Source organism: Sus scrofa, chromosome 13 (genome assembly GCF_054392235.1).
Source record: "Sus scrofa isolate SSC_HxYL_T2T_F1_AM1 chromosome 13, Sscrofa_HxYL_maternal_Yorkshire_Landrace_v2.0, whole genome shotgun sequence".
In the NCBI taxonomy this organism is placed as follows: Eukaryota; Metazoa; Chordata; class Mammalia; order Artiodactyla; family Suidae; genus Sus; species Sus scrofa.
In genome coordinates, this window is record NC_139395.1 from 196,509,138 (window position 1) to 196,534,147 (window position 25,010).

Sequence of the window (25,010 nt, forward strand, 5' to 3'; positions counted from 1 at the left end):
GTAGTGCATTGTAATAGTGCATTGTAGCAGTATTTTTTTCTAAAGGACTATTCCTGCTGAATAATCATTCAGAAATATCATTATATTATTTATTTAGATATGAAATGCTTGTTTCTAAGAGGGAAAGCTTAGTCTTTTCACCTCATTCTTTTCCTGATCATTTAGAAGATAAGCAAACATGAGTATTATAATACATTTTCTATTCCAGTAGTTAGGAATTTATAAGACTTTTCTCCTATTCACCCTTTGTAAATAAAACTCAGGCCCACAAAACAAAGAATTTAAAATAGGAAGTACAGTTGGGAACTTCGCTTTGCTATAAATGAAGGAATGCGAAAAAAAAAAAAGGAAAATAGTAACAATTCATTTGTAAGCAACAGTTTCTTCACACATTATGTGACTTTTTTGGGATTTGTTTTATGTTTTGGGTAAAACAGTTTAGTGTAATGATGCCTAGATGAGACAAAACAAAACAAAACAAAAATTAAAAAAAAAAAAAAAACCCAAAAACAACTAACACATTTGAGTGCCGATGTTTCTCAGTTGTGGCTTCCAAGAGCCCTCCATTCTTCCTAGCCCACTTGGTACCCTGCAGGTTGTGGCAGACAATTCACAGGAAAAGCTCAGACATAGAGCTTGCACGCTTCTTGACTCCATTTTAAACCTTTTGTTCACACCAGGGTGGCATTTTTTCACACTGCATGTGGCAGTTTTGACTCCTATCCAACTTGTCTTAAAAAATCAAAGTCTGTGATTTTTTTTTTTACATCCACAGAGCTGCTTCCTGAACTGCCACTGCTGTTTGTGTCTTTTCTAGTGATTGGTGCAGAAGTTTATAGCAAAATGTGTTTTAGGGAGGGGGAGGAAGAAGAAAGCAGTATGAAAAATGTCCTGACCTAAAAACACAGGAAATAAACTTCGAATAAAACAGAGCTTGACTCTGCAGAGATCATACATGAAAATCAAATGCACTTACCACTATTTTAATTCTTTTTTGTAGTATTTTGTTGACTATACACATTAATTAAAAATATATACTTAATGATATCACTTTCAGATTGCAAATGCCATGTTTTAAAAAGCTGGCATGTGATTGCAAAACGAAAATCTCATCCTTGCATGATTATAGTTACTTTTTCATATTATTTTACAATACACAATGAGTGCAAATGAATTTCAGTTTAAAATATCATCATTCAGCATGCCTTACTATTTGATTTTAAGTTCAATCGTGAATAAGATAAAACCTACTTTTAAAAAAATAATTTATACTAGGAAACACAACATTTAAATAATTTCTGTATCAACTTCATCATTCCTAAAGTTTTCTTCTTTCTTCTATGTTTCATTAAAAATATCACTTTCCTCCTCATTCATTTCCTTCATATTTTCAAATAATAAATTACACAGGTATTGCAAATGAATTACATGAGGCTAAACTTATGAAATAACAGCCAGAGGCAGAAGGTTTTACCAAAGGCAGAAGGTGTGTATATTGCCATGTTTCTATAGAGTAATTAATAGGAAGTATATGAAAACTATGAGTAGGAAATCTCTATAGATGATCTGGCAATAATAAATATATATGCATTTTTATCCTGTCCTTTGGAATTCTTATTTTGTTTAAAGATTATCTTTTATTTGTATAAACAAAAGAATATAAAATATTCTAAAAATATTCCCTAGACATGATTTATTTCAGTATTATTTTTGTAGGGGGTATAAGCGAAGATTTCTATTTTGACCAACAAATAAATAATGATTCTATGATTCTTACATTTTCTGAAGCTATAGAGTAGTCACATTCTTTTGTTTTTAAATTACTATATTTTGGACAGTAACAATTCAATCACAACATAAAGAGAGATGAAAATTCAGTTAAGAGAAGCCACTATTTAATGCAGTAATAAGCATTTGTTAACAAACAGTGTTAACACATTTTAGGTGAAAGAATCTTTTTGCATATTTTATTAAATGTTTAGCTACAAAGCCAACTTAAGTGAAATCATTTTAGATAATTCAAGTTGTAGAGGTGATGTATAGTTAAGTACCATATTATTGTGCTTTAAGAAAAAATATGTAAGAAGAGTAGCTGTCAACTACAGCTTTAATGTCTTCTTCTAGGGAACAACTACCTAAATGCAGTGCATCTGAATCTTTCATTACAATATTAAAATTCAAAATGTATTCGTTATATTGAAAAAGACCTCAATTTAGATTTTAGATTTTTCTTTTACTTTCTGGAATAAATAACAAATTATGATTGACACGAACGTAACAGAGAAATGGCACTTTATTTTAAGCTTTGTAACAGTAGATGTGCTAGCAGACAGAACAGCCACTTACTTTAACAGATAGAAAACTACTTCAGCTCCAATGAAGTATTTGAAAATAAAGCAAAAAAAGAAAAAAATTCAGCAATAAGTGAATCCAAAATGGTTAGTGTAAATAAAACTCTAAAACAAAACAAGATGCAATGGATTTTGCAGTCTTGGATTTTCTTGTGATGCAGTTACTTTATCAACTGCAATTTTTTGCCTGTCTTTTAGTTAATTTAAAATCTGTCCTTGTTAGAAAAAGAAAGGAAATAAAAATTATTTGTACTTGAATACAAAAGTTTTATAAAGATCAAATCAAATCCTGTCTCTAAAAAACAAAACCAATGACTAAAAGCAAATAAAATATACAAATAAACACATGCCTATGTAATTGAAATTTAGTACTAAGCCCTAATTTAAAACCTAACAGCATCTGGAAATCTAACAATCCATTTGAAATTAAGAATATAAAAAAGACAAAAATAATCATCATCCAAAGAAATTTAAGTGTATGAAATAAAATTTACCTACTTTTGCAGCTCATATATTTGTTGAACAAAAGTATGACTTTATTTCATGTGCATGCCAAAGAAAGTAGAAATATATTTTACGTATCGTTTTTCGTTATCTAGCAAACTCCAACTTTTATTGCTTTAAGTTTCTTATTTCCTACCCTCCCCGCCTACTCCCTCCGTTTCTTCAGAGTCTCTTCTGTCCAGCATTTCTTCTATTTGAGGTGAACAAAATAAGACCCCCACACAGACCCACACAAAATAATCACCACCCAGCTGAAGAGAAATAGGTTTTTCTGCCTTTGGTCTGTCCTTATATGTTAATAAAATCAGCTTATGCATTCTGCCACCAAATTCAGCTTGGAAGTAATCCTCTGCTACTTAAGGCTGGATGAAAAGAGTGCTCATTGTGAATTATATTTCATCTGTCACAATAACCTTCTTTATTCTGTCATGGACCTCCCCTTTGCCTGTGGCAATTAGAAAAAATAGGTATGGCTTGAAGGGTGAGGTAGTGGTTTTTAAAACAAAACAAAAACTGATACACACAGACAATGCTTCCAAAGCAATATACTGAGGATGAGCATATGAGGCATTTTGAAATGATTCTGATTTTTGTAAGGACTCAGTAAGAGAATACACTTTAGAATGAGCAGGTGGGGGGCTGGCCCTCGGTTAGCATCTTACTGATGAAAAGCAATGGATTATAATTGTATTAAAAATGAAATGTAAAGAGTATATTTTCCTACTGTATACTTTCTAATTAAATCATGCCATAAGACACTTATTATTATAAATAAATGGTATGGACTTCACCTACCAAATGAATATAAGAAATGAAGGTGCCTTTAAGTATATTTCAATACTCCAGACTAACATTTTCACAAATATTTAAAAGGGGAAATACAGACAAAATTTTTTCCCTTAACAGAGCTTATCAAACATTTTATTTAACTTAAAATCAATGTGATTATTTGATTTACTTACTCTTAAAAATCACTGAAATTACCTTGAGGCAGTTCAAGTTCACCTTTCTGGAATTAAATCTGTTAAATGATAGACATCATCTAATCATCTTCTTAAAAAGATACCTCAACTTTTTGGCTTAACAGGATACAGTTCTATCACTTCTAGTTACAAATGAGTTAAGCTAGAAGATCTTAAAAAGCGATCAAGGGAAAAAAAACAAAAACAAAAACAAAAACATAGTTGACAAAAAGAAAATGCTCCTTCTAGTACCAAAAGAAAGTCACCGCTGATGAAGGAACTCGAACAGTCATCAGAACATTTGGATAAAATAAAAGCACATAAATAATTTAAGCTAACACAAAATTCATAAAATCTGAAGAAAAAATTCTTAAGACTAAAAGGAAAACCTTTTGGCCCACTGCACAGGTTGGGCACAAAAGTGCTTGCTAAGCTATCTATTTCACACATGCAACGACAGGAGGTTCGATATTCATTCGATCGATGAGTGAAAAGGCACAATGGCAAAATCAGACAGACTTCTTTTCAAATACAGATCTCCAATGTCCCCTACAGTCTACAGATGCACGGCTGGTGGTGTGGCTCAGACGGAGCAAGGGTTACATCAAGGCTGTTCTCTGGACCGTGCAAACAGTCTAGACCAATGACCTGCAGCATCATGCCCTTTGAAGAAGAGGCAAGTTCGGTCATGATGAAGAAAAATCAAGGCGTACCCCCTTTAACAATAGGGAGCAGCTCGAGGCTGCAAAGAGGTAAGCAGGGTACGAAGAAAACGGCATCTGCTTCCATGGTTACAGGCCAACTATGAGAACCTTGCTTTTCAAGGGAGTCTGTTCTCAGGCTCCCTCACGGGGTATGTCATGCATTATAAGCAAAGGCAGGTTGAGTTGAAATCCGCATAGTTATTTCAGAGTAAAATGATACGGAGCACATGGCTGGCAAAAAAAAAAAAAAAGTCACATGACTGTTAAGAACCAGACTTGGACTATTTCAGAATAGAATTTTTTTTCTTATGCCAGTTTAAATAAAGCGAGTAAATTTGTATAAAACAAACAGTGATGATAAATATGATTTTCATTTCTCAGGCTGTCTGTGAGCAGAGGTCAAGGGTCAAGATAATACCCCTCATCCTGTGGCAGGACCATACATACAGCCTATTGTTAAGATAACTTTATGATGAATATGCCTATTTTTGCCAGACTGTAAGACAGAATATATGTTCTTGTGAATCTCTCTCTCTCTCTCTGACATGATTCTCTTTGATTTCCTGCTCTGGATGTTCCCAGGTTTATGTTCATTTCCATGGTCAGTTCTCATGAGGGGAGGTAGGAGGTTTGGTGAGAAACTTTCTTGGTGTGGAAGTGAAAGCTAAGGAAGGGTGGAGTGTCCTCTGCCTTTTGAAATATACTTATATTGAATTCAAATCTATGTCAAAATCATTAGTCTCTGACAGTAATTCTGTTTCTAATTCATATATGTATAACTTATTCATTGTTTGATATATCGGTCCCATAGCTTTTTTTCTTTTTTGTGGGATATTTAGTTATTAAACTTGGATTTTTTGATATGATACACTAGCAGCTAACACTATGGAATAAAAATTTGACAAATATAAAATGCAGCATATACTGTAATATTTAGTATCATCTACTGTAATAATTTTGAAAAATGCAGATATGAATGATTAACATAGGTAAAACATTCTTCTTACAATGTACCATATCTGAATACTAGAAGAGCTCATATTTGGTTTTCTTCCAATGATATACAATTAACTCTAGATGTACCACGCAGTTTATCCTTTGAGCAATTTTTGATTGCAAGCATATTATTAAAATTAGGGAACAAAAAAGGAAAGACTGTTCCAGAGGGCAAGGTATAAAACAACTTTCATTACATTTATTTTTCAGAAGCTATGTATGTCGCTATAAAATGAACACCAACCATATGGCCCTGTGTATGTAGCTATTAATTACAAATACTTACCTCAAAGGAAAATTACCTTGTAGCTTTACAAATGCGATTAAGTGTTGCTGCCCATGATAGCAACAATTTTGTGCTCTCAATCCAAAATCAGAAGGTAATTTTCTGATGTGCTCCTCCATACTGATGCTGTATGTTGAGCTAGGTTCATGGCTAGAGGTATGCAAGTGGTTTTGTTTCTTTCAGTGTGATGAGATGCATTCATTTCTGTGCTTGCATAGAGAGGATAGCATATAAGGTAAAAATTGAACTACTGAAGTGTTGCTATTTTAGTATATAATAATCCATACACTGTTAGAAGCAATGTCATGTTATAGTTTCTTTAAATAATTTACGTACTGTTAAGATAATTCAACATCAGTTTCTTTCATGAGACAACAGATCATACTTGCTGCCAAAGGTCAAATGCCAGCTATTTCTTTTGTGGAAAAGCTACCTCTCAATTCTCCAAAGGAAAAACAAAACAAAAGCAAATGCACTTAGGTTTACATATTGCATGATAATTTGTGGCTTGTGGTTAAAGAAAAAAGAGGCCATTACATGAAATTTGTTGCAAAATAGATGGCTGGATTCTTGGGGTTTTTGTTTGTCTGTTTTTTCAGTTAACATTTAACCATTAGTCTTGCTCTTTTGTTTTTCAAAACATATTCAATTTTATAAATATTTATGTGTGTACACAAATTGCACTAACTTGCCAAATGTGGATATATGCTAAACACTTGAGACATTCTCATAGACTCAGATTGGTGGTTATTAAAATGCTATTATTTTAACACATTAATATGCAGGTAGATATTTAGTATTGAGTATTTAGAGGGGAAAACAACAGCTTCTTTCCTTAAGAAAAGTTCTCTATATCTGAGGTAATAAATAGCTGTGTGATATATCCATACTACATATAGTTTGCATCAAAAACTCCACTCAAATAACAAGATGTGTTAGATTTAAACATTCTTTAGAATTATACTTTAGAATAATTAATTATACTTTGCTCTCCCTGTGGCAAATTTTTTAAAAAAAAACTAAAATTGGCCTTGCCTACTGGAGACTTACTCATATAACTAAGATAAAAGGATTACAATTTTCAGTGCCTTGGTGTCTGATAGTGCTTTGAGTATAGTAGATGCTCAGTAAAATATCTCTCAAATAAATAAACCTGTATTTGCATCAAAGCATTAATTATCTAAATATAATTCAATCTCATGAAATGTAGGGCAGAATCTTCTCTTCTTACTTGTATATCTTTCTTTACCTTTTTCTTATGACCTTTCTATACAAATAAGTACTTTTTGTTAGTGATCTGTGATTGCTGAATACCAACTACGTGTCTAGTGAGACTAGAAGTGTGTAACCAGAGCCACATTTTCCAAATGGGATTCTATGAAACACTATTATTCTGAAAGATGCTGCTAGGTGTTCTGGGACAAAAAGAAAAAATCCAGTGGTCAAATATGAGAGAGGTGCTATAGTAAACAATGTTAAATAGATTTGTCATATGAAATACTTTTCAGGGCATTCAAAAAACTAAGTATGTAGTGTTGTCTCTAACAGGGGTGTATACTTGGCACTACTTTCCAAAGTTATCATTTTTTCATAAAATACCTATTAACTTATATGCATGTATGCACTTACTTGCTTTTTTTCATACAATGTTTATCAACTTAATATGACATAATTTCAATGATATGCTGAAGCTGGCTAAAACCAGTCTGGATGAGTCAATTATAACTATTCTTTCCTAAATTCCATTTTGAAGAGGCATCATTTTCTTGCTTGAAATGAGCTATGGCAGGAGTATTTGCTCCCTAGAAATCAGCAAAGACTATAAATCAAAGCTCCCCCCAGCCTTTGTGTCAGAACTGGTTGTTAAACATTTACCAGCACACCATTATCTAAATCCTCTCTCACTCCATCTTTGTAGGTAAGTTATGACCACCAACAGGTCAATATATTCAGAAATTTTTTATTTATCAACCTGTCTAAAACATAAAACTATTTAAATCAATTATGAATTCTATACCTAGAAGAGAGGGACAGCAATGGAGAATAAGAAAGACCGATTTTTCTAAGCTTTTATGTCAACAAGTAGTATAGTTTATCTTTCTGACTTCCCTAATTTACCTGATTAAACATCTATATTTATTCCTTTATCTTTTTTTCTAACAAAATATTTATATATTCTGGTATATAATTGTCTACATTTCTAAGTGAGTTCCTGACAACAGATTTCTGAAAATTGCTGGACAGTTTTTAAATATGTCTTTAACTTAGACTCACTTCATTATCATCAAATTTTTATGAAACTGAGATGAGGTATCAAGAAATAATTTATGCTTTTGTATTGCATGTCATTTAATTTCAGGCATTTTATCAATTGTATTAACTCTTTTGACCTCTTGGGTGAGATTATTAGGAGGACATAAAAATGGAAAATCTGTGAGTAGAGAAATCAAAATATGCATTTTTGAGAGACAAGCCCCTTGGTTCCCATTTAATCTCTTATATATTAAATTACTGTAGTAGGTTATAGCTAAAAATATTTAAATATGGTTTGGTTATAAGTATAGATATTTGGCTAATAAATGACCTAGAATCATAACTGGATTCTTTTTTGCCCTTGTTGCTTGAAGAAATGAGTTCTATGGTGACATGTTTTGAAAAGTCTCTGGGATCTATTTTGTGACAATAAGTAGGATGATTTATATAACTGTTCTAATTTACCTTCCCAATCACATGCACCCCAAACACTATGCACTTCAGTTTACATGGCTCTCAAATTAGTTAATTAGCCTGAGTGTCTATTTTGGGGCCAAGTATTGTGCTATTCACCAGGAATTCAAACATGATTAATACATGATCTTTGTCCTTCTGGAGTCCACAGTCAAGTGTGAAAAGAAAGCAGCTTAAATGGGCTGGTACCATGAGGGAAAACCTTCTGAACCTAACTCTTGTCTACTTCCAATCTAATATACATCTAAATCATGAATGCCAAGAATTCTACAAATTTAATCCTGGAATCTCATATATTTTCTGGATTCTACTCTCAGTACATAATATGTGTCACAGAGTGCTTCATATTCACAAATACAATTATGAACAGTACAGTCAAGATGGCCAGAATGTGATTCTTCATATACACTCAAGTAAAGAGTAAGTGGAAACAGATAAATTACAGAAACTAGCTGAACATCCTATTTACAAAACAAGGAAGCAGTACACATAAAGTCAAGATGCTCAAACAATCTACTATTATCATGACAAACATCATTATCATATGATATCATTATAAGATATCAGACATTCAACTTAGATGACATTGTATGTGTATGAAAAAAATGTGTGTTGAATAGTCATTAAGATATTTCTCATAGTTGGAAAATATTATATTCCATGTTTGTTATTTGAATATACTAATATCATATTAATATCATGCTTCTGAGAAATCGAAAGCCAATCACAAGTTGTAAAAGGCTTTACTTTGTTGTCACATCAACTATATTGGACATAATACAGTTTTAGCTCTGGAAAAATCTCTTCTCTATGCCACATAACCTTCAACTCTTCTTTCCTTCAACAATTACTTCATGATTTTGAAAACATATTAACGCAAAATACTGACACAGGAAAGTAAATTATTTAATATATGGTATTTAGTGAAAATTATTATGATTTAGTGAAAATTATTATGATTTTTGATAATTTATAAGCAGTATTTATAAAGTTATAAGCACTGTGTCTTTCATTTTTAGAAGGAAAAGTAGTCCTTTGATATGTTGCCTTTTTATAAGCTATCTTACATTTTCATAACAAAATATTACTTTTTAAACTTTTAAATTTTTTAAACTTTTAAACTTTTTAAATTTCTATCTTGAATATTTAGTTCATCTTTCTGGACTTAACTAACTCTCCTCCCTTTTTAAAGTTTTCCTCTTCTCTCTGGAACATCTTCAATTCTGCTTTTCCCTCCTTCTTATCCACTCCCATTCTTTTCTGTTTCCTTTATAATTTTACTGAGGAAAAAAAAAAAAAAAAAAACAATGGCAATGGGAAATTTAAAAAATATATACAGAAATCTTCACACTCTAAAACTATAGTAATTGACTATGAAACTACGCTCTGAATTTTCAACCTCTTTTTTTTAAATGATTTGTCTCTATTTTACAAAATGCAAAATAAAACAACTTCTCACCCTTTCGAAAGGGGAAATGAACTTCCCGCTCTTTCAGTTGTTCATCTGCATCATAAAGGTGTTTATGTGTTTATTATAAACCATATTTAGACTCCATTATTGCCTTGCTTTACAAAAAGTAATGTTTGTTATTACTCACATAAGATCACCAGAAGCAATTTCCCTTAATTAGCATGTCACAGACGTCATATTTTTGTTGAGTCAGTTCTACTTAGCTATTGTGTGTGTGTGCATGTTTGTGTGTTAACCCCTAGATGTTAACATGTGTTGAAATAGGTATCTTTCAATACCTTGTTTATACGGATGGATACCAACTATTGTGCTTGCTATAGTACCTTGTGTTCCCTTTAGTATTCTTTTTTCTCAAAGACATGAAAGAATCCCTAATATGCCCAAAGAATGCTCAGATTGGTGTTATTCAAAGAGACTTCCTTTAAACGTATTTTTTTTTAAATTTAAGGGCCAGGAGTTCCCGTCATGGCTCAGTGGTTAACGAATCCGACTAGGAACCATGAGGTTGCGGGTTCGATCCCTGCCCTTGCTCAGTGGGTTAAGGATCCAGCGTTGCCGTGAGCTGTGGTGTAGGTTGCAGACGCGGCTCGGATCCCACGTTGCTGTGGCTCTGGCGTAGGCTGGCGACTACAGCTCCGATTAGACCCCTAGCCTGGGAACCTCCATATGTTGTGGGAGCGGACCAAGAAATGGCAAAAAGACAAAAAAAAAAAAAAAAAAAAAAAAATTTAAGGGCCATATTCATGGACCTAGACTATGTTCCTTTCTAATTCATATTTATTATAACATTTAGAATTATTTATAATAAGTAATAGTAGTAAATTCTTTCTCTCCAAGGGTACCATTTCTATATGACTCTTCTATTGCAAGATATATGTCTCATATATTATGCTATATATATTCCTAGATCTATATGAAGGCAGACAGATCTATATTCAATTTTGTATCAAGTGAACAGTTAGCTTTCTGATTACTTCAAATCATTTGGGGGTGTAGTTAATATTAAGATTCTGATTCAGGTTTCTAGGATGGAGTCTGAGATTTTACATCTCTGATAAGTCCCCAAAGTGGTGGTGAGGGGAATGGTGCTGGTTTGCAGAACAGAGAATGTCAAGCAGTTAGAGGACTCCTAACAAAGACTACAAGTTTTGACTTTACCCCTGATTCTGATCATAATCTAGAGACACATACTCTTGATCTTGCTCCTCATCTATAAAATGGGTGGAATCTTATTCCTCCCATCTCTTCATGAGATTGTTCTGGGGTTCAAATTAAAGAGTGCTTTATAACAAAACAGTACAGGAGAAGGTAATACAGACAGATATTTCCTCTGATCCTTTAGATATTATATTATATATAAATGTTTTTGTCTTTTTGCCTTTTCTAGGGCCACTGCCGCGGCACATGGAGATTCCCAGGCTTGGGGTCCAATAGGAGCTGTAGCCACTGGCCTATGACAGATCCACAGCAACACGGGATCCAAGCCACGTCTGCAACCTCACGGCAATGCCCGATCCTCAACCTGCTGAGCAAGGCCATGGATCAAATCCACAACATCATGGTTCCTAGTTGGATTTGTTAACCACTGAGCCACGACGGGAACTCCATTGGATATATTTTTTAAACCAATGACCTAATTTCTATTGATGTCTACGCATTTGGCTTGAAAGGATGGACCCAATTTTAAGGTTATCTTCTAACAGTTCTTTGTTCTCATTTTTCCTCCTCTTTTTGTTCATTCATTCATGTATTCATCCAAAAGTTATTTCTTTAGTAGCTGTGCACCATAAATTTTTCCAGCTTCTGAAGATATAATTAATGCCTTCCACTTTTACTGTTCTTCATTCTCTCAAATAAGTTCGTTTATTGATTTCACTCTATGGTTTATTTCTCTCTCTTTCTTTCTCATGTCAGTAGATTGTTGGGATCATTAATCTGGAGGTTTTATTTTCTTCTCTTTGGACTAGTTATATCCAGTTTTACAAATATTTGTTAATTCCCTACTATATGACAGATTTTCTGCAAAAGGAATATAAAATTGAAGAAGTTACAAAAGGTATAATCCTTTATCAAATTATTTGTATTCTATTTGGGGAATGGAATACTTCACAGTTTCTCAAAGTAATAGCTCTTCTTCACAGTAGTACAAGGCAGGATGTGACTAGTGTCACCAACTTTGAAAAGCTATGTGAAAGGAGAAAATCACAGCTGATTTGAGGGCTCTTAAAGCCTTCTAAAAGATGGCTAAATTGTTAGAGAAAGAGATAAGAAGAAGAAGAAGGTAGATATTATAGATGGAACAAATCATACCTTCCTCTCTCTTTACTTTTGTTCATGTTGAAGGACTGAAACAAATAATTTGGCTTGGGTAAAAAGATCTTAAAACATTTTTTAGGTATGGATGAGATAAAGCTGAAAATCCTCATAGAAGTCTCACTGTGGTGGCCTTGAAAGCCAGCTACCCAAGTCTTACTTAGATTGGGGGAGGCCTGAAAAAACCTTTGAAAGTTAATGTTGATGCTGGCTTTTCTACTGTGCATTCAAAGTTAACCTTAATTCGAGTGTATGGAATTTAAATACAAATCAACTGCATGAACTCAGTTCATACAGAGCAGATTGGCAACCTCCTGGTAATCTTTCGCCAGCTTTCATCAAATTGGCCTAGCATCATTGGCACAGGTAATAGACTGTGTAGGGATGCCTGGCTGCTAGGTAAGCCTGTTCACTGACCTGCTAGTATGTGGACCTTAGAAGAGGCATTCACCCCTGTGAGTCTCAGGCACGTTTCCTTAATGGTAGGAATAATAAACTCCACCTGTTTTCAGAGGTCATAGTGAGCGATAAATATGGTAAATAAATTTGAAAATGCAAACTCTGAAAGTATAAACGTCTGTACAGATGTAAGAATTCCCTCTTGAATGTTTCTACTCCTTCCCACCCCTCTTTGGGGTAGGGTGTTGGAGGGGATCATCCTTTCTGCCTCTTTTTCTTTCTCCTTTAAATGAAATGCCATCTTTTGACTCTATCATTTTAAGACTCACTATACACTTTTTGAGAACACATCTAAGAACTGACATGTCTTACCTGTTCTTTTGTAAATCCCTAAATTCGGGAGTTCCCATCATGGCTCAGGGGAAATGAATCTGACTAGCACACCCATGAGGATGCAGGTTTGATCCCTGGCCTTGCTCAGTGGCTTAATGATCCGGCCTTGCCATGAGCAGTAGTGTAGGTCACAGAAGTGGCTCAGATCTGGCGTTGCTCTTGCTGTGGCATAGGCTGGCAGCTACAGCTCTGATTCAACCCCTAGCCTGGGAACCTCCATATGCTGTGGGTAGAGTGCTCAAAAAAGACAAAAAAAAAAAACCCAAAAAACAAACAAAAACCCCTAAATTCATCCACATAGCTGCTCTTTCTCTTTCTTCCTGTAGTGAATTTTTATTCATGTGTAGATCATACTAATTACGTTATCATTCTGCCCTTAGCTTACATATCACTTCTTGAGATATCCACCTCTGACTGGCTACCAAACCCTCCGTGGGATCACTCACCATCCTCCTTTATTTGCTTTATGGCACTTTTCATTACCTTGAATTACTTTCTTCTTGTATTTGCTTGTATATTGTATGTCTCTTTAATCAATGAGATCTTATTAGTTCATCATGTGACATGACACTGTGGTGGGAACTGGTGACGGGAACATAGAAACGAACCAATGTGTATGTTCTTAAGGAAGCAGACAGGAATAAATCTTGATAACAGTCATCTCTCTCTCTATTTATAAATGTCAGGTGGTTAAAAAGAATGCATTATAAAGAAGAGAGCAAGCTGAAGGATTAGGCAGGAAAAGTTGTTATTACATTCTATGTTAGATATTCAGGGCAGGTTTCCAACTAGGAGCTACTTATTGAAGGACAAGGGGACAAGAACATATGTAGGCAAAAAGTGTCCCAAGCAGTTCCAATATTTTATTCCTTTATCTTTCTCTCACTCTTCCTTTTCTTCGTTTCTTGCCCCCACCCCCCTCTTTCTTCCTCCCTCCTTTCTTCCTTCCTTCCCCCCTTCTTCCTCTTCCTGCTGCTCTTTTCCTCCTTCATTTCTTTCTGCTTACTTTCCTGTCTGCCTTCCTCTTTCTTTTCTTCTTCCTTTCTTTCTTCCTTGCTTGTTTTTCTTCTTCTCTTCCTCCTTTCCTTCATCCATCCTTCTCTCCTTCATTTTTCCTCTCTTCCTTTTCTTTCTTTCCTCCTTCTTTTATAACATTTGAACTATTAATTTATTGTTTATAAATAAATCTGTTGACAAACATTTACTAGCACATTTTTTTAGGAGATCATTTGAAAATCACTGCAACAGTCCAAATGAGAGATGATGGTGGCTTAGACCAGGGTGGTGGTGAAGGAGGAGATAGGAAGTGGTCAGATTTTGGAAGGACTCTTCAAAGGAAGCACTGACCAACAGCTATGCTGAATGATTGAGCAGATTGTTGAGAAATTGATGCACTAAGGATGCCTTGTAGGTTTTTAACCTGAGTAATTGAAAATAGAGCTGCCATTGATTGAAATGGAAATGGCTTTAAGGAGGAACAGTTTGGGGAGTGAGTGTCAGGAATTTGTCTTTGAATATATAAGGGCTCAGATATTTATTAGGTCTATCCAAAAGGAGATTTCTTGTGGAAAGTTGGATATTTGAGTCTGGCACTCAGGAAAGGAGTCTGGAATAGAGATATCAATTTGAGCATTATCTGCAAAGAGACTGGTAAGCCCCTGTTCTTCCTAATCTAAATGGAGACTAGTTGCAAATCAGTTTTTTAAGGTTTTCATACAGAGTATAAAAGCAATGTCATCACATAGCTATTGCATCTTGTTGAGACTACTGAGTCAGATGGTCTCGAAATGTTTTTTAATAATATGATTTCAACACTTAAGTAACATTTACCATGAATTGATTGAAGCCCTACTTGCTTTTTCCCCAACTGAATTTCATACTTAATGTTTTTTGCTTCTTGGAACCCATCTGCTACCATTATCACATCTAAAAATCAGGTTCCAAGACCCAGAACTGCTTGCATCAGAATTAAGTGTGTGTATTTTAAAATGCAAAGTCCTGCACTTAAATATTAAATCATTTTAGTCCAGGGGTCCAGGAATCTATATTGTTATTTGTATGCACATGAAAATTTAGCCACTCCTGCTAGAGTGTATAAATAAAAGTATAGCATCTTTTAAATCTTCTTTTTAGAATCTCCCACTGCATTTTAATGATTGTTTATATTGCTTACATAGTTAAGCCTTCCCACTCATATTCTAATTGCTTAGATTAGAATAGAATTGATTTCAATCATAAAGATTAAATCATTTAAATCATTTTAAGTCAAGCGACTTATTGCAAAACTAAGTTTAATCATTCCTTTTTTTTTCTCTCAATAAGTGTAATTTTAGGATATCCTACAGCTTTAAGATATACTGTTCAAACAGTACATCTTACAGAATTACCACAGCAATTCAATATCTACTTGGTTTCAATTGTAGATATTGAATTGCTGTGGTAATTTTAAAATTTACTATTTCTGATTCTCCCTGTTCTAGGCATATAGTAATAGAATTGTATTGCACTTCCTAGTCCCCTTGTGATTTGAGTGGGGCCAGAAAAGAAGTAGAGGCTAATAAGTATTGTACCTGGGTTCAGAACCTTTAATCACCAGTGTTTCTTCCCTTGTCTTGTGTCTTTCCTGTATGTACTTGGAATGGAGCCTGCCCCATTATCCCACTTACCTGAGTTACTACAATTAGCAGAGCTCCTCTATCAACCTATAATAACCCTTGGTATGAATGAGAAAGGCACCTTTGCAATTGTAAGCCACTAAGTTGGAGATTGGTTATTACTGCAGCATGGTCTACTTTCTCTAGCAGAACTGTGTTTGCTTGGACCTCTTAGTTCCAGTTCAATCAGCTGGTATTGAGAATTGACCTAAGCTAATTTGTTCTTCAATTGTCAGGGACCTGTCAATATTTTAATCTGTGACAGTAAGAGGTAGATAGGAACTAGATGTCTCTTAGAACTTTCCCTAGCAGATAGATTGTTTAAAAAATAAAGCAAAAAACAAACACACAAAAAAGTTACAAACCAATTTCTGCAAATGCACACACTTTTTATTAACAAAGAAGTACAAAATCCATCCAACAGCCTGTTCCAATAATCTGGGCGTGGTCCCTGTTCTCTTGTCCTTTCTGGCCGGTCCTCCAGGACACAGGAAAAGTGCACAGCTGAGCCACACAACATAGTCTTGTGTCAGGAGAATGAGCCCTGTAGTAGCACTAGGTGAAGGGGCCACCGTCTAAGTTAGGGGGTGGATAACAAGCTAAATAGAATTCTGGGAATAGGGTGGCAAAGATGTTAGCCTCTTGGCCTCAGACTGAGACTCCTGTACTTTGTGCATACAGTGGGGAGATGATTGCCCGCTATTTCCAGTCACACACCTTCATCACCATTGTCTTACAGATGAAATAGTGTCACACCTTTTGTAAATAACTAACCGCCCACATAGACTTTCACAGAGCAATATTTGGAAATTCCAAGCATTTGTTACAGTTACCCCTGAAGGGCAATCTATTGATTAGAAACTTCAAATTTTAACCAACTTAGAGAATGATTCTCTGACTAGAATTCTTCAGATCCTAACTAAATTTTCTAGTGTGTAACGATAAACTAAAGTACTTCATACCATACTAACTGGAATATTTAAAGTAAATTACAGGCACGGACAGAAATAATCATGGATTTTAGGTTTGTTCTCCTATTTTCTACTAGGAGTATGAAAACATAAAACCGACCAGGAGCATACAGTATTTCACTTAACAAAATAAATCTATTAGTACTTGATTTTTAATAGTTTGCTTAAGACTTTGTTCTCAATATTTTTGTTATTCATCTTTGTACTAAATAGATTAAGACTTATTTGTAGTTATTTAAACCAAAAAAAAATGATTAAACTGTTTACATATTGTGTAGAGTCTTTAAAACAAAAATAGACTATATTGACTTAAAATGAAAATCTCGAAACACTGGATTGTAAGTTTAGATTTTGCTGTCCTCTTACTGCATATTCATGGTCTGGAAAGGAGACTAGCCTTCTTTAATGTTTTAGTTTCCAAATATTTTGCCAACTATGAATGAGCTGGGTCAAAGGAGGAAAACATTCTTCCTACAGCCTACATGAATATTCTGCTGTTTGGAAAACTGGACTAGTCCATCAATCATGTTGTTAATATTGTAGATTTTCACAGAGTTGAAATAGAGCTTGTAAAACCTCATCAGTAAGCATATGTTTTCCAAAATTTTCACCTCATTTCAAATTATTTCAGTTACTGCTATGGATAAATAAGTTCTGGATGTCTATGACAGCAAATAATATTGGTAGGAAAATGAATTGCAAATAGAGCATATGAAATGACTTATTTTTAAAACATCTCTAAAAAATTTAGGATACTGTTTTAAACATTAAGATTTTAGACATTAGGCTTATTTTGATGATAAGTTTTAATCTTCACATTTAAATATAAAACTGTATTTATTTTTATTTTTTATTTTTTTGTCTTTTTAGGGTCACACCTCTGGCATATGGAGGTTCCCAGGCTAGGGGTAGAGTCAGAGCTATAGCCACCGGCCTATGCCACAGCCACCGGCCTACGCCTCAGCCATAGCAACTCCAGATCTGAGCCATGTCTGTGACCTACACCACAGCTCATGGCAACATGGGATCCTTCACACACTGAGCAAAGCCCCATGGATACTAGTTGGGTTCATTAACCCCTGAGCCATGAAGAGAACTCCTAAAACCATATTTTAAAAGTAGCATTCTACTAATAACTCCTGTGATTCAAAAATATTTTTACATAAAACTGGAAATGTTAAACAAATTAATTGATGATATTTTGTAGATTCACCTGTGTGACAGTCTTTTGTCTCTAAAATATTTGTGGTATTCTGTAAACAACTATAAAAATAAGAAGAGCAAGAGCACAATTTACTTCAATGTCAATTTACATAAACTTAACTTTGGCTGGACCTATTAAACATTTTTATTAATTTTAACCCCTGTGAATTTTGATGTTGGGAAGTTGTATACTTCCACATTTAGAAAGCAGACCTATAATCAATTGGATTGGTTTTATAATCAATTGGATTGGTTATTCTATCAATATTTATTGATATTATTGATACTATTATTGTGCAGTAATTTTTAGGGAAACCAAAAGGATGTCTACTTTTATTATAGGGAAGATGGTTCTAACTGACAGCATGTAAAGAATAATCTTTAAATTTTTTAGTCTCCCACTGTATTAAGAATATTTTGATTTTAAGATTTTTTTAAATAAATATAAATTGAACACTTTGAATGTATGTTAATTCACAGACATTTTAAAAAGTTTCCTCTTTGTTGAGGTATAATTGAAATAAAATTGCAAAATATTTAAGGTACACATTGTGATGACTTGATATGTGTATATATTGTGAAAGGATTTCCTCATCTAGTTAATAAACACATCTGTCACATTGCATATTTATCTCATATTTAAAGTTTTTGTTGTTGTTGAGTACATTTAAATTGTACTATTTTAGCAAATTTCATGGGCATTTTTAATGATGACCATATCTTGATTTATCTATTTTCCTTTCAGGTTACTGATCATTAAAATGGTTTTGTAAAGGAATGACTCAGAAATAACAGTAAGTCTTACTTATTCGAAAGACATTATCATTTTATTATTGTGCTATAACATATATACAGTATGTGGTGATTTTTTTTCCCTTCTAATTTTATATGCCAGTGCAGGGAATAGAATGTGAAAAAGCCTAAACCACAAAGTATATTTTTCTGTGAAGCCAAAATATTTTTAATTAAACTCCACTAGTCAATAATTTTTGGATTTGGCAAGTTTCAGTGTAGTCCTGTTTTTGAGAAAAGTCAACAAAAGTATTTCCCTTCTAATTCAATATCCTTTTTTCCCAAAACAGTTTTTCTTTTTGGTAAAATACTTACGAACTCAGTATTTTGACAGTAACAATAACATACTCTGTTTCTTTTGCTGTGCTGAAAATAATTATTTTTATGCTGGACTTAAACCTTTGTCAGCCAGAAGATCTTATTTAATCCAATGAAATAGGTCTGATAATAACCGTCTTTAAAAATCGACTTATATGACCCTTGTTAGTAATACACTTACATTACTAATATTTATATATTACCATTGCTGTTTCTAACTATAAATCTCAATGTTTCATATTTATTATAAACTATTTTGATCAGCTATATGTTCTCTTCTGAAACGGACATATATCATATGCAATGGACTGGACGAAATATTTTGCCTTTTTTCATGATTCCTTAGAATAATTTAAAATATCTCCTCTGGCAAAATTATCAACCAGTACTTTCATAAAGTGCTATTTTCATGCAACAGATTTACTTCCTCTCGTACATTAAGATATACTTTTTGTTTATAACATTTCTTACCTCAAGACAGCTGATACAAAAAACTGCTTAATAAAGACAGCCTCAGAAATAAAACACAGGAAAATACTGTTAAATTAAATACTGTTAAATTAAAAACAACTGGTGAGGAGTTACTGTTGTAGCTCAGTGGGTTAAGAACCTGACATAGTCCCCCCAGGATGCAGTTCAATCCTTGACCTCGCTCAGTGGGTTAAGGATCCAGCATTGCTACAAGCTGCAGCATAGGTCACAAATGTGGCTCAGAGCCAGTATTGTCATGGCTATGGCATAGGCCTGCAGCTGCAGCTCTGATTCAACCCGTAGCCAGGGAACTTGCATAAACCACAGGTGCAGCTGTAAAAAGAAAAAAAAAAAACAGTGAATTTAAATATGTATATTTAAATATGTATATATGTTTGCTCACATAGTAATGTACACACATAGAGATTATGTGGATATACAGTAATATATCATTATATATTTTATAGATATGTAACTACATGTTTTATATAAAATGATTATAATAGATTTAAATAAGTTTTATAAGTATATATGAGTAAATTATGTAGGTATATATGACTATTTAAATATATATAATTATATAGACATAGAATTGTAAAGACAATATGTTGTGAAACTCAAAACATTGCTGTAAGAGAAAGTTACTAACCTTTCCTCCTTTCAATTTCTTCCCTTCTCTGAGGTAGCCAGCGTCAAAGTTCATACACGCACCTCTGCCTCACTCATGTGAGCTTCTCCAAGCTCCATATATATGCCACAGTTGAGGCCCTAAAAAGAAAAAAAAGTTAGTAATTTTGTTTAGAATGACATGGGTCATCAGAAAGCTACATAGTATAGATTATATAAAACATTGTATGTCATATATATTCATCTTTTGTATATATTACATTGCTTCTGATAATATCGATGTTATACTGATGTTATATCTATTATGTATTTATGTATTCCACACATTATACTGATATGTACATATACTCACTATGCTGAGAGGTGCATCAACATTTTGCCCCCTTAAATTTTAAAAATGCATAGAAAATATATTTTTATTTTACAAAATTTAAATACTAACACAAGAGTACGATAAAGCTAGGTTGTGCTTTTAAGAAATTTCTTGGAGTTCCCGTTGTGGCTCAGCGGAAATGAATCTGACTAGTATCCATGAGGATGTGGGTTCAATTCCTGGCTCCACTCAGTGGGTTAAGGATCTGGGGTTTCTGTGAGCTGTGGTGTAGGTCATAGACATGGCTTGGATCTGGCATTGCTGTGGCTGTGGTGTAGGCCAGCAGCTACAGCTCTGATTTGACCCCTATCCTGGGAACCTCCATATGCTGCCAGGGTGGCCCTAAAAAGCACAAATGAGTTTTTAAGTCTCTGTCTAAGGATGTTCTGTGTGTGCATGTGTTTGTTCAGACCAGAGCCTGGATTTGGCATTAAGAGTGTGGATCAGGAAATTTTAGCCGAGCCAAGTGTTCAGAGACTATTGATGAGTAGTTCAATTCAATCCATCAGTGTTGATTGAGCACTTACTATGTACTCTGTAATCTTCTAAGTGGTAGAGTTACAGTAGTGAACACAAGTTTTGACAATCATGGCTCTTACATTCTAGAGACAGTGATGGGACAGAAGGTGGTGCAGACATTAAAGTAACAACCAAATAAAAAATACTATATTGTTTTTGATGCTGTCAATACTGTGAAGAAGAAAAAAAGTTGGGTAGGAGGTTGGGGGAGGATATCTTGTATTTTAGATTGGGAAGGGCTTTTCTGACTTGATAGCCTCTGAGAAGGGACTTGAAAAAGTAGAGTGTACTTAGCATGAGTTACCTGGGAAAGAGCATTCCAAGCAGAAGGAAGAGCCAGAATCAAGTTCCCAAGGTTCCGGAACCACTTTTGAGAGCACTGGCTCCAAGGACAAAGGACGTATTTGAACAGGACCAAAGTGGCCAGTGTGGTGGGGCAAAGCCATGTGAGCTCTTGTTGGTTATATTAAGAATATTGGATTTCTTTCTTCCTTCCTTCCTTCTTTCCTTCCTTCCTTCCTTCCTTCCTTCCTTCCTTCCTTCCTTCCTTCCTTCCTTCCTTTCCTACCATATGGAGGTTCCCAGGCTTGGGGTCTAATCAGGGCTGTAGCTGCCTGTCTACACCACCGCCACAGCAACACCAGATCTGAGCCGCATCCACCACCTTCACCACAGATCATGGCAACACTGGATCCTTAACCCAATGAGCAAGGCCAGGGATCGAATCCTCCTGGATACTACTTGGGTTTGTTACCACTGAGCCACCATGGGAACTCTGAATTTTTTTTTTTTCTCAGTCAAATGGGAAGCCATTTGGATCAGAGATGTGAATTGATTTCCATTTTTAAGAGAGTGCTTTGCTTGTAAAGAATAGCCTGAGAGAAAAGTGGAAAACCAGTTAAACACTTACAGTACTTCTCAAGAGTGGACTAACATCCACTTGGTGCTTTTAAACAGAATGACTTGAATAACAAAATAGAATAATACATATAAAATCTTCAAAACAATATTGGCCTATAGTAAGTCCTATATAAATACCATTATCTTCATCCTCTTTGTCATTATCATTTCATTGCTGGCATTAGCAAAAGGCTTATAATAGATGCCCTTAGGAAAAATGATAGTCCCCTCAAATGTCTTTTACAAACATGACTCTTTATTCCTGCTAAAATCAATCATAAAGGATTTGGGGATGTAGTATACCACATAGAATTGTTTAAGAAGAATATGTATAACATCTAAGACTTTATTCATTCTGAAGTTACTTTGTAACTTATAATTAAAGCCTCATTTTTACATATAAACCCATTTGCATTAAATTCTATTTATATTTTAAAAAATTAAGTCCTTATCAAGCTTTCCCCCCTCATTTATATGAAAATTTGGTCTGAAAAATCTAAATATATCCCTTCATTCTAAGTTGACATTTTTGAGCACCAGTTAATCTTTAGCTGTGACTGACTTTCCTGTATTGATGTTTTGTATATTTGTTTTCACTATTCAGCCTAAACTGATATAGATGATACATACACATAGACAACTTGCATAACATTAGCTGTATTCTTTACAATCCATGGCTTAGCATGGGAGAGAAGCTATTCTCAAAAATAGTATTTTTGTTTCTTCCTCAAATTATTACTTCTTTATTTTCCTGAGAATGGCTTTTTAACAAAGGGTATATAAATCTGTTTTGTGGGGTTTTTTTAATGATTTTTATTTTTTACATTTTAGTTGGTTTACAGTGTTCTGTTAATTTTCTACTGTACAGCAGAGTGACCCAGTCACACATTCATATATACATTCTTTTTCTCACATTATTCTCCATCATGTTTCATCACAAGTGACTGTTTTGTGTGGTTTTAAAATTTTTTGTGTGTAATTTATTTGTTTTGTTTTTTTGGGCTAGCTTTGTTTTGATTGGGATTTTTTTAGCCTGGCAGAATGATGAATAGTGCTTATTTTAACTTGAGTTTCAAACACTGATTGATATTTTAAGACATACACCTTTGATATGGTAGCAAAATAAACAAACAAAAACAGAGCATTAAGCCAAATGGGGAAATACTAGTACAGATCAAATGTTCCAGTCTGTTCTAGGTCTGACAACTCAGTTTATATACTTAAGAAACTTAAATATATTTACCTATCTGGTATGTAAATGAGGTGGATAATTTTAATATAATTCACATTTTGTACATTAAACTAGAAGAAAAAGCATGGAACATATCAAATCATAAAAGGTATTAGTGATGCTCAGAAATACAAAAAAAAAAAATGACTCCATGAGTATTTGCCTTTTAGTAAACATTTCCAATTTAAGGATATATAAATTTGCATACCTAAGGCCCAATCTGAAATAGTCTAATCATGAAATTCAATCTGGTCTCAACTCACTTACATATGATTAACTAATAAAAGTTGACATTGAGCTCCTTTTGTATTTTAAATATAAGACATATGTTGCAAAAGTTAGTTTGACATATGTCAAACACCTTCAAAATGTATATGTCAATATTTACATGATATTCTTTCATAAATCTTTATGGAATTATCTTGAAATTAAATTACTGCTCTTTAGAAAGTTAATATGACAATACCCAAACATAATTGAGATCTCAGATATAGAAACAAAAGTTCTAGTCTATTTGCCTTTGGCCTGGCACCAGCATGCCTTCTGAAAGATGTCACCATGGAAAATTGTTTGTGTGATCTTTCATAATGCTACCAAGTGAGCATATATTGCTCAGCTGATGTCTGGAAGCTGTTAGATTGTTCATGTAGGGACAGGGTTCTGTTTTCTTTCTTGTAGTATAAGTCGCCATTGTTTAATCTCTAGATCTGGCCCTAGAAGAGAGTTTGGTCATCAGTACTCAATCTAGGGACAAAGGGGGTGGGACGGATACAGAGAGGAAAAAGGCAAAGCCTCAAGTGAGCCCCAGCTGGGAGAAAAGAATTAGCCTCTGTGCCCAGAAGTATCAGATCATGAGCACCCATCTTGTACCATATATTTATCCAGAGTTTAAAAAGAAGTTTTTTCATACTGCATAGTACCTAAATACAAACCAATTACAATAGTCTAGATAACCGAAGGAACAAAATTTAAAAAGAAAAAGAGGAGTTCCCTTCATGGCTCAGTGCTAACAAACCTGACTAGTATCCATGAGGACATGGGTTTGATCCCTGGCCTCACCTAGTGGGTTAAGGATCCTACGTTGCTGTGAGCCTACAGTGTAGGTCACAGACAGGGTTCAGATCCTGCATTGCTGTGGATGTGGTGTAGGCAGGCAGCTGTAGCTCTGATTCGACCCCTAGCCTGGGAACTTCCATAAGCCGTGGGTGCAGCCCTAAAAAGAAAAAAAAGAAAAAAATCCTACCTTTGTCAGACTTTTCTAGAGACCCCAGTTTGGTCTTCACACTGGCCCCTTCCTCAGGAATTTTCCAAGGATATATTTGACTGGTCTTGTTTTTCACTATGTGTGGTTGCTTAAAACAGAACACACTCCCAGCAGATGAAGCCTCATCTGGTGGGAAACAAGGAAGCAATCTACTGTACAGCACAGGGCACTATATCCCATCTCTGGGGATAGAGAATGATGGAAGATAGTATGAGAAAAAATGTGTATATATGTATGGCTGGGCCACTATGATGTACAACAGAAATTGGTACAATGCTGTAAATCAAATATAATAATAAAAAAAATGTAGAGCAGGACTCCATGCAAATTGTTTCACTGGGCAGGCCCTTCTGAGAATTGTCTGCTCCCAATCATTAAACACATCAGTATAAAAATTGACAGTAAGCATTAGAAAATTTTATAAAGACTTGACGGAATTATTTTGTGTCTGTTGACTCTAATAATAACATATGCATGTTTTAATATGTTTTAATCTAATTTTTCAAGGGATTCATTTGTATTGTCCATGACTGGGAAAAACAATCATCTTAGTCTTTATCACCATTATCTTTGAGAGGCAC

General features: G+C 34.3%; 1 protein-coding gene across 1 annotated transcript in view; it reads left to right on the forward strand.

Moving 5' to 3' along the window:
- LOC106508546 (uncharacterized) overlaps window positions 1-25,010 on the forward strand; it is a 498,796-nt gene that overhangs the window by 277,788 nt on the left and 195,998 nt on the right. Inside the window, exons 4-5 of the mRNA XM_084991761.1 lie at window positions 4,373-4,569; window positions 18,680-18,728. Coding sequence (XP_084847887.1) covers window positions 4,373-4,569; window positions 18,680-18,687 — 205 coding nt within the window. The 3' untranslated portion in view covers window positions 18,688-18,728. The remainder of the gene's footprint in view (window positions 1-4,372; window positions 4,570-18,679; window positions 18,729-25,010) is intronic.